Genomic DNA, 14,142 nt, shown 5'->3' with positions numbered 1-14,142 from the left:
GCATTTCAAATGATAATCATCCTCTTAGCAAGTTTATAGATGGTTATTCCTAGTGCAGGCTCCAAGTCCATTATTAAGCTGGTGCCTTGTGTTAAACAAAGGCTAATCTGTATGCTGGCACAAGATCCCATCTTGGACATTATTATTACATATTATGACTTAGTATAGATTCTGAAACAAACCACCAAATAGTTCCTTGAAAGTGGTTATGTTCAGTCATTGTTCAGGTATTATTAAACCATGTTTCTCTCACTGGGAAGTGTATCCTTTTATTGCAAACTAGACCCCTTTTACTATCAGGTGCCTTGATGTATTTTGTACTTTACAGTCAATACAGTTTAGCTACTAGCTAAACTCATGGGGCAAATTTCCTGTCTTATGAATTATAGGAACTTCGGAACAGGAGTATGCAATTCAGCCCATCAAACCTGTTCTGCTATTTAATGAGATCATGGCTGATCTGTGGCCCAACTCCATATATCTGCCTTTGGCTATTATCCCAAAATAGCATTATTTTTAAAAAAAAACTAGTGCAGATTTAAAATTAAGAACTAACCTAACATCACTGGCTGCTTTTGGAAGAGGGTTCGAAACCCCTACCACCCTTTGTGTGTAAAAGTACTTCCTCACATCTCTCCTGAACAGTCTGGCCCTAAGTCTCAGACTGTGCCCTCCAGTTCTAGAATCTTTATCTTTATCTACCCTGTTTCTTCCTGTTAATATCTTGAAAGCTTCGATAAGATCACCCCTTAAGATCACCCCTTAACCTTTTAATTTCTAGAGCAAACAGGCCTAATTTTTATAATATATTCTTATAACCTAACCCTTGAAGTCCAAGTATCATTCTTGTAAATCTTCATTGTAATCCCTCCAAGGCCAATATATCCTTCCTAAGGTGTGGTGCCCAGATCTGCTCACAGTACTCCAAGTGGAGTAACTAGGATTTTGCATACCCTCTGCATTCTTATACTCATGTGTTCTAGATATAAAGGCCAGCATTCCATTAGCCTTCTTGATTATTTTCTGCCCCAGTTGCTGACATTTTAAAGATCCATGCACCTGATCCCCAAGTCTCTTTGGACATCCACTATATGGACAATCTCAGACTTGCTTACATTGAACTCCATCTGCCACAGTTTTAGCCATCCACTTAGTCTATCAATATTCCTTTGCAATTTAATACTATCACCTACACTGTCTACAGTGCCACCTAACATTGTGTCATCAATAAATTTGAACATGCATTTTTCTATGCCTTTGTCCAAGTCGTTAATAAATAATGTGAATAATTGAGGCCCTAACACAGATTCTTGTCACATCCTGCCAATTCAAGTACCTGCCCATTATCCATACTTTCTGTCACCTGCCACTCAACAATTTCCCAACATGGTCAATAATTTACCCTCAATTCATGTTGATGCAGCATATCCTTCGCCAGCGCAGGTGTACATATGCTATTGGCTAATGTAAGCTCAACTTAATTGGATGTAAAAAATTTAGTGTAGTGTTGTACACGTTAAAAGTTACAACAAAAGATAAATGTGGTGTCAGTTTGAATGTGGTAATTTCTGACCAGGGAATAAAGGCAATATTACTGACACAACAAGCATTAATAATGATGGAAATATTGGAATAATTCTACCAATACACACACACACACACACACACACACACGTGCACAGATACACACACACACTCACACATACACAGACACCTACACACACATACACACACAAAGACACACACACATACACTCACACATATACACACACAGACAGACACACTCTCACACACACAGACACACTCACACATACACACAGACACACACACACTCACACATACAAACACACACACAAAAATACATCAAATATGTTAGAATAGAATATGAGCTTCAAGTATATTGAGCCAGCTCTGATAGAAGGTCATTGACCTGAAGTGTTAACTCTTATTTTCTGTTCACAGATGCTGCCTGATCTGCTGAGCATTTTCAATGTTTTTTTTGTTTTCATTATAATGAAGCTCATTTTGTAAGTATTTAGCACTTTACCGTGCCTCTAGAATGAAGTCACTCAGTTTAGTTCTGGTGTCGTCAAGAAGCCAAATCATGTAGGAACTAATCGGTAATTGAATGCATCACTCAACTTGAACAATTGGCTACCACAGATCCAAACTCATGGGAAAACCAACCCCATTTTACCCACTTTTCATACTTGCTTTTATTTACAATTTGTGAAAATAAATATTCATGTGAACTTCTCATAGGATACTCTGACAGTTACAATTTAAGTCATATTAAAAGTCTGGCCAATTTTCAGACTTTAATTTCATAATGTATTATTGAAATGGACAGCTGGGTTTCATCAGAATAGAAACTACAATAAATTCTCATTCCAGGCTGACACAGATACTTTGCAGCCACCTATTTGTTTTTTCTGAAATTTCCTATTTATAACTGTTCCTTGCTCAATCCTAGCTGACTGTTCTGGAATTTACAATATAGAAGAATCTGCATATAGCAGCAGTCTGCCTACTGCAGTGAGCATCTCGTTTCAAAATGCAACAGGAAGGGATTAAAAAAATTAAACTTTGGCCCCCAATATTCCCCACAGAGGAATTTAGACCAAGGAGATTGGAATTGTGCCTATTGATGTTCTGAAAAGCTGACACTGCTGCAGTTTATAGGGACAGTTAATTTAAATGTCAATTAGCAGTTCTCTGAATGACAGTGTTCTGAATGGGTGTTGGGGAGAAAATGCTTGAAGATTAGGTTGCAATGTCTAAAGATTGAATGATGGAGGAATCAAAAACTATAGGGTACAGACAAGAAAGTGGGGCTGAAGCTATGATCAAATGAGCCACGATTTTATCAACTAATGGCACAAGCTTAGGGAGCCAAATGGTCTTCTCCTGCTTTTGACTCATATGCTGACATATGTTCATACATGAAGTTGAGGAAGCAACTAATAAGTCTGCCATGTAGCAGTAATCGTTGGTCATGTGATTGTTGCTCAACTTTATAAGAGCTTCTTTCATAGAGGCAACCAGGGACAAGAGCAGTGCAAAAAATATTCAAGAAAACAGTTTCAGTAAGTGATTTCCAAACTTTCTTTGAAGAGATTTAGTAAAGATGAGATGAAGGAAGCCACAAACAAACAAATATCTTTCATCAAATGGTAAGAGGTGGCACTGGCCCTGAATTTTAGCTTCAACACTCAAGCCATTCTCCCTATAATTCTCTAAATTAGTAGCTGTACAATAGGCTCCTTATATTGCACACTGGTGGAGAGAGCATGAACTAAGGATCGAGAATCTATTTATTTGTCAGAAATCTTAATTCTTGTTAAATACAGAAACCTGATCCATGCTTTCTGTCCACCTGGGTCCAAAAGACAAGCAAAGTGGGGAATTCTGTGTACTTTTAAAAATCTTCTGGAGTAATGGGGTTTGATTTCCAGCTCAGGATTAGCGTGGTGCTGGAAAAGCACAGCAGGTCAGGTAGCATCCGAGGAGCAGGAAAGTCGACATTTCGTGCGAAAGGAATAAGGCAGGGAGCCTCCGGGGTGGAGAGATAAATGGGAGGGGGGAGGAGGGGGTGGGGATGGGGAGAAAGTAGCTAAGAGGTCTACAGGTGGATAGAGGTGGGGATGAAGGTGATAGGTCAGAAAGGAGGGTGGAGCAGATAGGTAGGATGGAAGAGTGGCAGGTTGGAGACTCACTGACGTCTTTGTAGGAAGAGGAGGAGAACTTCTTCAAGGTAGGCATCCTTGCAAGAGGAGTCGCAGTAAGGTTAAAATCAACAAGGCAAAAGTGAGGACTGCAGATGCTGGAGATTAGAGTCAAGATTAGAGTGGTGCTGGAAAAGCACAACAGGTCAGGCTTAACCAGTGAAGCTTAACAGAGATGCTGTCTAAGGAACTCTGATGAACAGTCATCTAGATGCGAAATGTTAGCTTTCTCTCTCTCCATGGGTGTTGCCTGAACCGCTGTGATCTCCAGCATTTATTGTTTTCAGCGTTAGTGAGTTGTTGCAGTGCATCTTTTTTTTTAGATTGCTTACAGGCCCTTCGGCCCAATAAGTCCACACCGACCCGCCGAAGCGCAACCCACCCAGACCCATTCCCCTACATTTACCCCTTCACCTAACACTAGGGGTGATTTAGCATGGCCAATTCACCTAACCTGCACATTTTTGGATTGTGGGAGGAAACCAGAGCACCTGGAGAAAACCTACGCAGACATAGGGAGAATGTGCAGACTCCACACAAAGAGTCACCTGAGGCGGGAATTGAACCCGGGTCTCTGACGCTGTGAGGCAGCAGTGCTAACCACTGTGCCACCGTGCTGCCCACTTGTAGTTGGTGAACACTGTGCCATTGTGTGCTGTTAGTGAAGATGTTGGATGGGGTGTCAATCAAGTGACCTGGATAGTGTCAAGCTTTTTGTGTTACTGAAGCTGTGCCCATCCAGGCCAGTGAGGACTAAATTTGAGGAGTCAGAAGGTGAATTATTCACTTCTGAAATTACAGCCTGTGGCCTTCACTTTATTGTTGATCTAATTCTATTTTTGATCAACAATAACATCCAGGTATTGATATTAGAGCAGGATGGCAATCAGCAAGAGCAGGCCATAAAATCAAGCTGTTTGTTAATAATACCATTGATAGACCTCACCAGCCTCCATAATTTTAACCACAGTAGAAGTATCAGGTGGATCATTTGCCTATGGGCCTCTTGAGACCAGTTAGAGCTCCCACCACTGCTGGTGTTTTATCCATTGGGAGTTTGCAGTTATCACCAAGTGTGTGTAGCCTACCCAGAAAAATCTAGCCAACGTGCGGCTGGGCAAGTGGAGTGTCAATTGGAAATCATTCACGCAGTATTTCCTCATCTTCATTATCCCCACCTCCGTATATCATATCCATTCCCAGTGGTGCTTTTGGGACCACAGAACCTCTGAAATTTGGAGCACTCAGAGGCAGGGCCTACTTCTTTGGCTGGTAAATGACTGCAAGGAAAACAAACAAGCAGGTGGCGGGCTCAACTCTGACCTTTGCATAATGAGTGACTCCAGGCCAGTGTGAAATTCAGCCCACACCACTATCTCTCACTGTTTTTGTGTGCCAACTATCTACAAGCCCTCTAGAAGCACTGATTCCTTCTCTTATTTTGTCCCATTTCAACCCTGTCTTGTCTTGCCTTATAATCTCTTTGTCATTTAATCTCTACTGCCCTCTACCCTGTCACATTAATGAGTACCCTCTGATGCTGTCCTTGCTTTAACAGTTGTTAATCTCTGACATTTTCCAATTCTGGTGAAAGGTCATCAATGTGAAATGCAAATTCTGTTCCTGTCTCCATAGATCCTGACCGGCCGGCTCAGTGTTCTGGTATTTTCTGTCCTTATTTCATATTTCCAGCATTGCAGTATTCTATTCTTGATTTGAAGGGTTACTTTGTTTTCTAGTTGTTATTTTATAGGTGAGAGAAGGTCAAGTGGAATGCTTGCTTCTCTTAGCTAAGCAGTTGAAATATAATAGGTCCTAGTAAAGGTCACCTTGTCTGTTGGAACATTTGTTTTAAGAAGACTGCTTACTCAGGCAACGCTTCAATCCCTACAAGTCTGCAGTGCCTGTGTAATAGGGACGACAGCTGTGTGACGGGACGGTTTTTTTCTATCAATACTGCATTCATTGATGAAGTGACTATAATGCACACTCTGCATTTGATGCAGCCTGTTCTTCATTCCTCAATGACTCAGAATACTGTCTAACGTCAGTTTTTCAGTGTAAGCTGCTCAAGTTCATCTGGTTAACTATTAGGTCCAAGACTCCAGTGTCAGCAGTTTTACTATAGATTAGCAGATGTTCTGCCCTTTATGTTATATTGATACATCAATGATAGTAAACAAACAGTGATACACAGCCTCAGTTCTTACAGGTAGTCAGATGCAGAATGAACTCAATCTTTGTGCTTCTGTGGTCAAAGTATCACACCTGCTTTAGGAGGTTTTATATTCATGATTTAAAGTTGACCTCCGAGCAGACTTGCTCCGCTTCTATCACAGAAGATGGGTTTTGAATTTTCACTCCATTCACTACTGTGGTCAATAATGTATAAGTGCTTTTCCACTATGTTCACCATCCAGGCATTGTTATTAAGAGCATAATGCATGCTTAAATCAGAGAGATGGCATAACCAGTGCCTGGCCAAATGTTTCAGACGTGGTTCTGGCAACATTCAGAATTATTTGGCTAAATGTGATAGTAAGTCATTCTTAATTGTGTTCCTTTATCCCCCACATTTTTTTGATAGGACATTGTGAGTTAACTCGCTTGCTGATCTATTCTGGCTTCAACCCCAGACAACTGGATGGCTTTGGTCAGGTAAGATACGTTACTTTACTTTTATCCACAGCTTTCTATCCCCCTCCCCCAACCAAGTCCATGAATGTTCATGGGGAAGATTAGAGAGGTCTTTGGTTTGGGGGGAGGAGAGGGATAGAGAGGCCAAGGGAAGAGGGAGTATCCACAAGGGGTGTACCCAATGTAGAAGAAAGACTGGTGAAGGAAGCCCCTGGCCCTTCCTCACCCACAGCCTGAGTAGGGGGGAATACAAGCAACTTCTCTGCATCTAACACCCTCCACCAGCCTCAAATTTAAGACCAAGTGGTTAATTTGCCACTTAAGGACCTCAAATGGGGCTAGGGCAAGTGGGCTACTCCAAACATCACTGATCCCAATGCAAAATTGCAGAGAGGGTAGGGTGGGCATGAGGATGGTAGGGAAACCATTTATGGAAGGTTACAGAGCATTCCCTCCACCACCACCCACCTCTCCACACCCACCACCTACCAACACCCACCCATTCGATTTGTAAAACTGCCAGTGTGAGCATATATAATTCAGTCCATTAGGACAGCAAGTAAGAAAAGCTACAAACTGCTTGCACAATATGCCTAGATAGAAATACTTCCTTCGGTGACCAATGTAACTAGGATGATCTATTTCATGACTGCTAATAGGTTGTGTAACTTTGAAGCTGAAACTTTATTGCTGGAACAGCACAGCAGGTCAGGCAGCATCTAGGGAACAGAAGATTCGACGTTTCGGGCACATGCCCTTCTTCAGGAATCTGAGCATGTGCCCGAAACGTCGAATCTTCTGTTCCCTAGATGCTGCCTGACCTGCTGTGCTGTTCCAGCAATAAAGTTTCAGCTTTGATCTCCAGCGTCTGCAGACCTCACTTTCTCCTGTGTAACTTTGAAACCTAATTTAAGGCTCATTTTTAAGGTTCAAGTTCTGAGGCAAACATTTTACAACAGAAATGGAAGAATTTGTGATCAAAATAAAATATTTGACATACATTGGACCAAAACCTATACCAGATGTTTCCAAATTGAATCTCGTATATCATCAACAGTGTGGCTTGATGGTTAGCACAGTCTAATTTAGATTTCAAAATAAAATCTGTCATGCACTTTAGTCAGAAAACAATCTTTATTGTCCTCCTAAACATCCTACAGAGAATATTTGTAATCTGATGTTTTGAAGGAACTTGACAATGTCAATTGAAATGAATACTTGGTCATGTTTTCAAAGTTATGAAAATAACTTTCCAACAACATTGTTCAGGTAACAAAGCTAGTATTGTACATTCATTCCTTTGCTGAAATGTGCTAAATGTATTGAGCTAAGCATCTATATTGCTCATAAGCAGTTTCTAATGTAACAATTTGATTACCATAGTGATGTGATTCCTGTTGAGTATGAGTGCCAGGAATTATCTACTGAAGCTGATAAGCTTAAACTTCCTGGTGGTTAAACTTCTCCTGGCCAAATGAAAACCTAGAAGACTGCAGCATGACAGTGTCTGTGTATATGCTCTGCTAATTTAAGAATGGGAGGCATTAGTCCCCTTCATCTCACCTTACTGCAATGATTAATTTAACATACTCTGTTTCAGCTTCCAGTCCTGGGATTGGTCAGACCCAGGATTCCTTTTCAGTTCCACTTCCATTCCCACCGGATACTGAAGGGACAGATTTATTGGCTTTGATGTACAATGTGTCAAACATGCCCATATGACACCACATAAACAGAAATCTAACTGGCATGTGGCTTATGTATGAAATGCAAAATATAGTCAGTGACCTTCATCTGATGTGATACAATCAAAAATTATGAGAATGCTTGAATATCGGAGGTACTGTAGATTTAGATTCCTTGAAATAACATTACCAATGATTAATGAGTTTATTGACAATGTCCTTAATAAAGATCCTTATCCGCACATTACATACAAGAAACATTCACCTGTACATTTACTCCCAGATCATGAGTGAAGTGGTCAGAACATTTTCTAGCTCCCCAAATGTGATCTAGGAAAAAGTAACCTGGAAGGTCAGCATTTCCTTCTGGACTGGTGAGATGATCTGGGTGAGGCCAAAACGCAAGTGAAGACTGCCAAGTATAGAGGCAGGTGTGCAGAAGGTGTGCCTCGATGCACTGTCTCTGTATTTATGTTTCATAAGACAAAAGATTAAAATGTGAAGCATTCCTTTAACTCTCACAGCTTATCGTCCATGCTCCATCTCTGGCAACTCATGCTATCTCATACCTTCCAGTCACCCCAGTATGGCATTCATACCCTCCATGCCAACCCATGCTCCTCCACCTACACCTTACCTTCCAGATCAACCTGTACCACACTACCCAACTCTCTGGCCCTTTATAGCCCCTAAGTCATTTCACTGGGTCCATCATCACCCCCTACATGGTTTTCCTAACCATGCCAACTCACCTACAATCCATCCTGAGCGAGGATCAAGGCGTGTGCAGAGATTAGATGAAAAGAAAATTATATAAAATAAAGTCCTACAACTCTGTTTCAGACCTCACTGTAGTGAAAAAAACTCACATTCATAAAAACACATTTAGTACATTTATATTCCTTTAACTAAATAAAGTCTTAAATCAACAAGTATGTAAAAGTACATAATTCCTCCTCACCACAAGCAATGGAATTCAATCACAGTTCAAATTCAAATTAATTCCTATAAGTACTTGTAGCTATCAATCAACTGTAAAGATGAAGGTAACCCACTGTAATAATGGCTGATTGTGAAAGCATACAGCAGTTATCCAGTAATGGAAGCCTTTTTATTGACATCAATAGAAAGTGAAAAAGCAAGCAAGCTTCTGTTTTTCAACCTCAGATTTTTTTTAAGGAGCGCAAGTGCAGGGCTTATAAATGTCTTGTCAGCTTAACAATTCCCTTTGACAAGTGTTTTTGGCAGGTCCTTCTCACAGTTCTGACAGATCGGCTTGACAGCTTCCTTTGACAGGTTCTTGTGTCACTTCTCCCATTGACTCCTCCCATTATTGGTTCTCTTGTGAATTTGATAGCTTCCTTTGATGACTCTTCTTGACAGGTTTGACAGGTGATTTTGACAAGTGTGTTTTCAGTTCAATAAACTTAATAGTATAGATTTTAGTCACTTATTAGACGCATTTATGTCTATTTGAAAAACTCTAATGACATTTTGCTTTTTCCAAAAGGTATCTGACCTTTTCCAAAGGGTACATTATCTCCAGCAAAGGGCATCTAATATCCCCCAAATATGGCCCCGAACCAGATCCAAAACTGTGCCTTACTCCATGAAAGGGATACACTCACGATCCAAATAAATCTACAAAGTTCAGATCTGGTCCTACCAAGTCTAATTTGCATCCTTTGAGTTTCAGGGTCCAAGGCTACAAAAGTCCAACCTGAGTGGAGGCAGCTGATGATTTAAATGGGCAGCCAATTCAATAAAACTCACATCCATGATAGATGCCCTACCCTATTCCCACTGCTGTGAAAATGGGAAGTGATAGTATGGCATATTCACTTTTGGGTAGTTCCAATATTTTCACCATGACAAAAAGGCTCCCCATTGTGGTGCAAATTTGGATTACTCTGTTTCAAACAACATCGAATGGATTGTATGTAAAATATGATTTCAAGAGATACAGGTACTGTATTTAACATAAATGTTTTAGTTTCAACTTTCTATAGGCATTGGTAAAGAGTTGATTTTACAGGCAAATGCTAAATGTGAAGAATTATGCCATTAGCTTACTGATATTTTAGTTTAGAAAAAGATTCTGAGCAGTCAGTTCAACAGGCAATTTCACACACAACTATTTTCCCTTGAAATACAAGCCCAAAGTTTATTAAAAATAGAATTGAATTACATGCCTAGAATGACTTGGGTTATTTGAGTTGTGTGAGACATAACCACTTCCTTTTTTCCAAAGATAAAATATTAATCCCAAAAGATATAAATATATGTAGCACATGTTGTGAATTTGATAATTGTACAAATAGGTAAAATAAAGTTTCAAACTTCAATATAGTACTTTGGATGTTTGAAACTCATCCTGATCAGATGTGCTACACATGTGGCGTATTATCATTGCAGTATGGATAGAACTTTATTTTACATCAAGCCCATACTATATTATGCACAGGGTGTTTCAAACTGACCAGAAGTTGACTGTATAAATATTTGATTATTTAACTGTATTCAAGTGTTGGGCTTTAACAGGGGTATCACTTTTGCACCTATATATCGGAACAGATTTCCAGGACCATTGGGCATAATAGGGACTAAAGTGCACCCTCACAGACTACACTAAATTTTAATTCAATTTTGGCAAGTTTAATTTGAGAAATTGATATTTGTTACAGTGCCCTTTTAAGGGGCTGGCACTTGTTAATTTATGTTAATTTGGTTGAATTTGCTTTGAAAGAATATATCATAAGGGATCTTGTGGTATACTGGCACTATGCTTACCTCTGAACTGGGAGGTCTGGGTTCAAGTCCCTCCTGCTCCAGAGGTGTGTCATGACAAGTTTGAATAGGTAGGTTACAAAAATATATGACAGATTATATAGAGTCATACAGCACAGAAACAGACCCTTCAGTCCAACTAGTCTCTCCCAAACTAACCTAGTCCCACCTGGCCCATATCCCTCCAAGCCTTTTATATTCATGTACATATCCAAATGTCTTTTAAACTTTGTAATTGTACCCACATCCACCATTTCCACAGGAAGTTCATTCCACAGTGAACCACCCTCTTAAAAACTTTGCCCCTCAATTTTTTTCTTTTTTAAATCTGTCACTTTAAAAAATGCTTTATAACTGTAGTGTTGATCATAACATGTAATTTTAATTGAGAATATCAAGTTTTGTTCATCGGTACATTTGTTCAAATCACATTCGCCCAACCATTCATTGTCTTGTAATTTTTCGGTCAGCAAGTTATCTGAAGTAATTGTGAAAGTTTATAGAGCTAGTTTAAGGTCTCAAATGCCAAAAAAAAATCAGAGCTAATTAATATTAACCTTGAAATTTCTGTATGCCACACATTGTTTAATATGCTGGCATAAAATTCCTCTACTTATTTATTTCAGTGGAGAAATTAAGACATTTATTTTAACCAACTCTGTTAAAACAAAGGAATTCCACATAACTGCATTGAGTATTCACTATCTAATATGACATAGCAGAAGAGCACAGTTGGCAGCCTGGCTGATTTTACATCTTTGGCTAAAGACAAAAAAACCGCAGATGCTGGCATCCAAAGTGGACAGGCTGGAAGAACACAGCAAGTCAGGCAGCAGAAGGTGTAAAAGTCAATGTTTCGGGTGTCACCCTTCTTCAGGACTGGGGGTGGGTGCGGGGGGAGCTGCAGATAAAGGGGGAGGCGGGGACAGGGTGATAAAGTGGGAATAGGTGAAGATAGAGGGTATTATCTGATCGGTCAATGGGAGGAATGAATCCATTTGGTGGCAGGGAGGGTGAGGGGCTGGGAAGGGAGTCAGGGAATGGGGAGGGAGGTTATTTGGAATTGGAGAACTCAATGTTGAGTCTGCCGGGCTGTGGGTTGCCCAGGCAGAAGTTAAAGTGTTGTTCCTCCAGTAGGTGCTGTGCTTTGTTTTGGCAGTGGAGGCAGCCAAGGATGTTCATGTTGGAGAGATAGTGGTTGGGGAAATTGAAATGTGTGGTGACTGGGAGATCTGGTCGGCCCCTGTGGATCAGGCTGCGATGCTCAGTGAGCCGTTCCCTAAGTTTACGTTTGGTCTTCCTGATGTAGAGAAGACCACATCAGGAGCACTTGAAGCAGTAAACTAGGTTGGAAGAGTGACGGGTGAACCTCTACCTCATCTGGAAGGACTGTTTGGGACCCTGGATGGAGGTGAGGGGGGTGTGGTATATCAGTAGGAATTGCATCTTCCCTGGATGATTTTACATCCTACCAGATGTAAAGTAAAATCACATAGATGTAAACTAGACAGATAAATCAATTTGTATCAATTTACCACCAGATGTGTTGGATTAAATTTATCCCTTCAGTTTACATTGTCTGTAAGATTATTAGATTATGCTATAAATTATTAGTATAAAAGTGTGCCTTGCACTTATTCAAACAAATAGAATTTGGAAAGTACTCACTATTATTTGTTATTTCCCCTTGTCACCTGATAAGCCTATATAATTGATACATGATTTCTTTTCTCACAAGCTCATCCAATAATACATAAAATGGAGACGCGAAGTCACATCCTGAATGGAATAAATGTCATTTTAAAACATCCAATTATAAAGCACTAAATGGCCATCACAATTATTCATTAGAAACTTACTATAAACATTTTTGATCCAAACAGTAAGTGGCAATATTATGATCTAGAATATGAAATGCAATAAGAAAATTGGCCTTGATACAATGAAATGTATTCTGATATAATGAGGATAATGAGGAGTCAGGATAGCATTAGTGGTATCCCAAAATATGAATATGTCAAGATAGTGAAATTTGGATTCCTGTAAAATTTAATGCTAGGCTATTTAAAAGAGAGATTCATGCTGCAATGTTTAGTATTCAAAACAACCCTGGAATTTGGCCAAAAACAGTTGAAAACAATTTGAAAAATCAAAAGCAGCAAATCATCAGCTAAATAAAACTGTTGGAGAAGCACAGCCAGTGAGGTAACATCCAAGGAGCAGGAGAATCGTTGTTTCGATTATAAGCTCTTCATCAGGAATGAGGCTTGTGGCCCAAGCGGGCTGAGAGATAAATGGGGGGAAGGTAGCTGTGAATGTGATAGGTAGGTGAAGATGAAGAGTGAAAGTGATAGGTTGGAGAGGAGGGTGGAGCAGATAGGTGGGAAGGAAGATGGACAGATTGGACAGTGCCAAGTTGGAAGGTTGAATCTAGGAAAGATGGGAGGAGGGGAAATGAGGAAATTGATGAAATCCACATTGATACCGTGTGGTTAGATCAGATTCCCTACACAGTGTGGAAACAGGCCTTTTGGCCAAACAAGTCCACACAAACCCTCCGAAGAGTAACCCACCCAGAACCATTTCCCTTTGACTAATGTGTCTATCACTATGGGCAATTTAGCATGGCCAATTCACCTGGTCTGCAAATCTTTGGACTGGGAGGAAACCAGACCACCTGGAGAAAACCCACACAGACATGGGGAGAATGTGCAAACTCCACACAGACAGTCGCCTGAGGCTGGAATCAAACCCAGGTCCATGATGCTGTGAGACTGCAATGCTAACCACTGAGCCACAATGCTGCCTGGTTGGAGGGTCCCAAAGCGGAAGATGAGGTGTTCTTCCTCCAGGCATTGGTGGTGGGTTTGGTGATGGAGGAAGCCCAAGAATTGCATGTCCTTTTGCGGAATGGGAGGGGGAGTTAAAACGTTGTTTAGTGCATGTGTCTCAGAGATGTTCCCTGAAAAGTTCCGCAAGTTGGCGTCCTGTCTTCTCAACATACAGGAGACCACATCAGGAACAACAGACCAGTAGATGGCGTGTACGGAAGTACAGATAAATCTCTATCAGATGTGTAAGGATCTTTTGGGGCCTTGGACAGAGATGAGGGGGGAGGTGTGGGCACAGGTTTTGCACTTCTTACGGTGGCAGGGGAAGGTGCCAGGAGTACAGGGTGGGTTCATGGGCGAAGTGGACCTAACAAGGGAGTCGCGGAGTGAATGGTCTCTCCAGAACCAGTTAGGGGTGGGGAAGGAAATATATCCCTGGTGGTGGGTTCTGTTTGTAGGTGGCAGAAATAGATGATA

The 14,142-nt window shown here is 40.6% G+C and overlaps 1 protein-coding gene and 1 long non-coding RNA gene across 2 annotated transcripts in view; one reads left to right on the top strand and one right to left on the bottom strand.

Moving 5' to 3' along the window:
* The window catches only part of LOC148139924 (uncharacterized), a 200,257-nt gene that overhangs the window by 105,270 nt on the left and 80,845 nt on the right, over positions 1-14,142 (bottom strand). The window lies entirely within an intron of this gene.
* The window catches only part of LOC122539397 (palmitoyltransferase Hip14-like), a 79,714-nt gene that overhangs the window by 11,047 nt on the left and 54,525 nt on the right, over positions 1-14,142 (top strand). The window contains exon 3 of the mRNA XM_043674189.2: positions 6,313-6,383. Coding sequence (XP_043530124.1) covers positions 6,313-6,383 — 71 coding nt within the window. The remainder of the gene's footprint in view (positions 1-6,312; positions 6,384-14,142) is intronic.

The sequence above is a fragment of the Chiloscyllium plagiosum genome, unplaced genomic scaffold (genome assembly GCF_037043375.1).
Source record: "Chiloscyllium plagiosum isolate Xiang-an unplaced genomic scaffold, Cpla_swu_hap1 HiC_scaffold_36, whole genome shotgun sequence".
NCBI lineage: Eukaryota > Metazoa > Chordata > Chondrichthyes > Orectolobiformes > Hemiscylliidae > Chiloscyllium > Chiloscyllium plagiosum.
The sequence above is the reverse complement of the archived record's forward strand: the minus strand, read 5'-3'. Positions and strand labels throughout refer to the sequence as shown.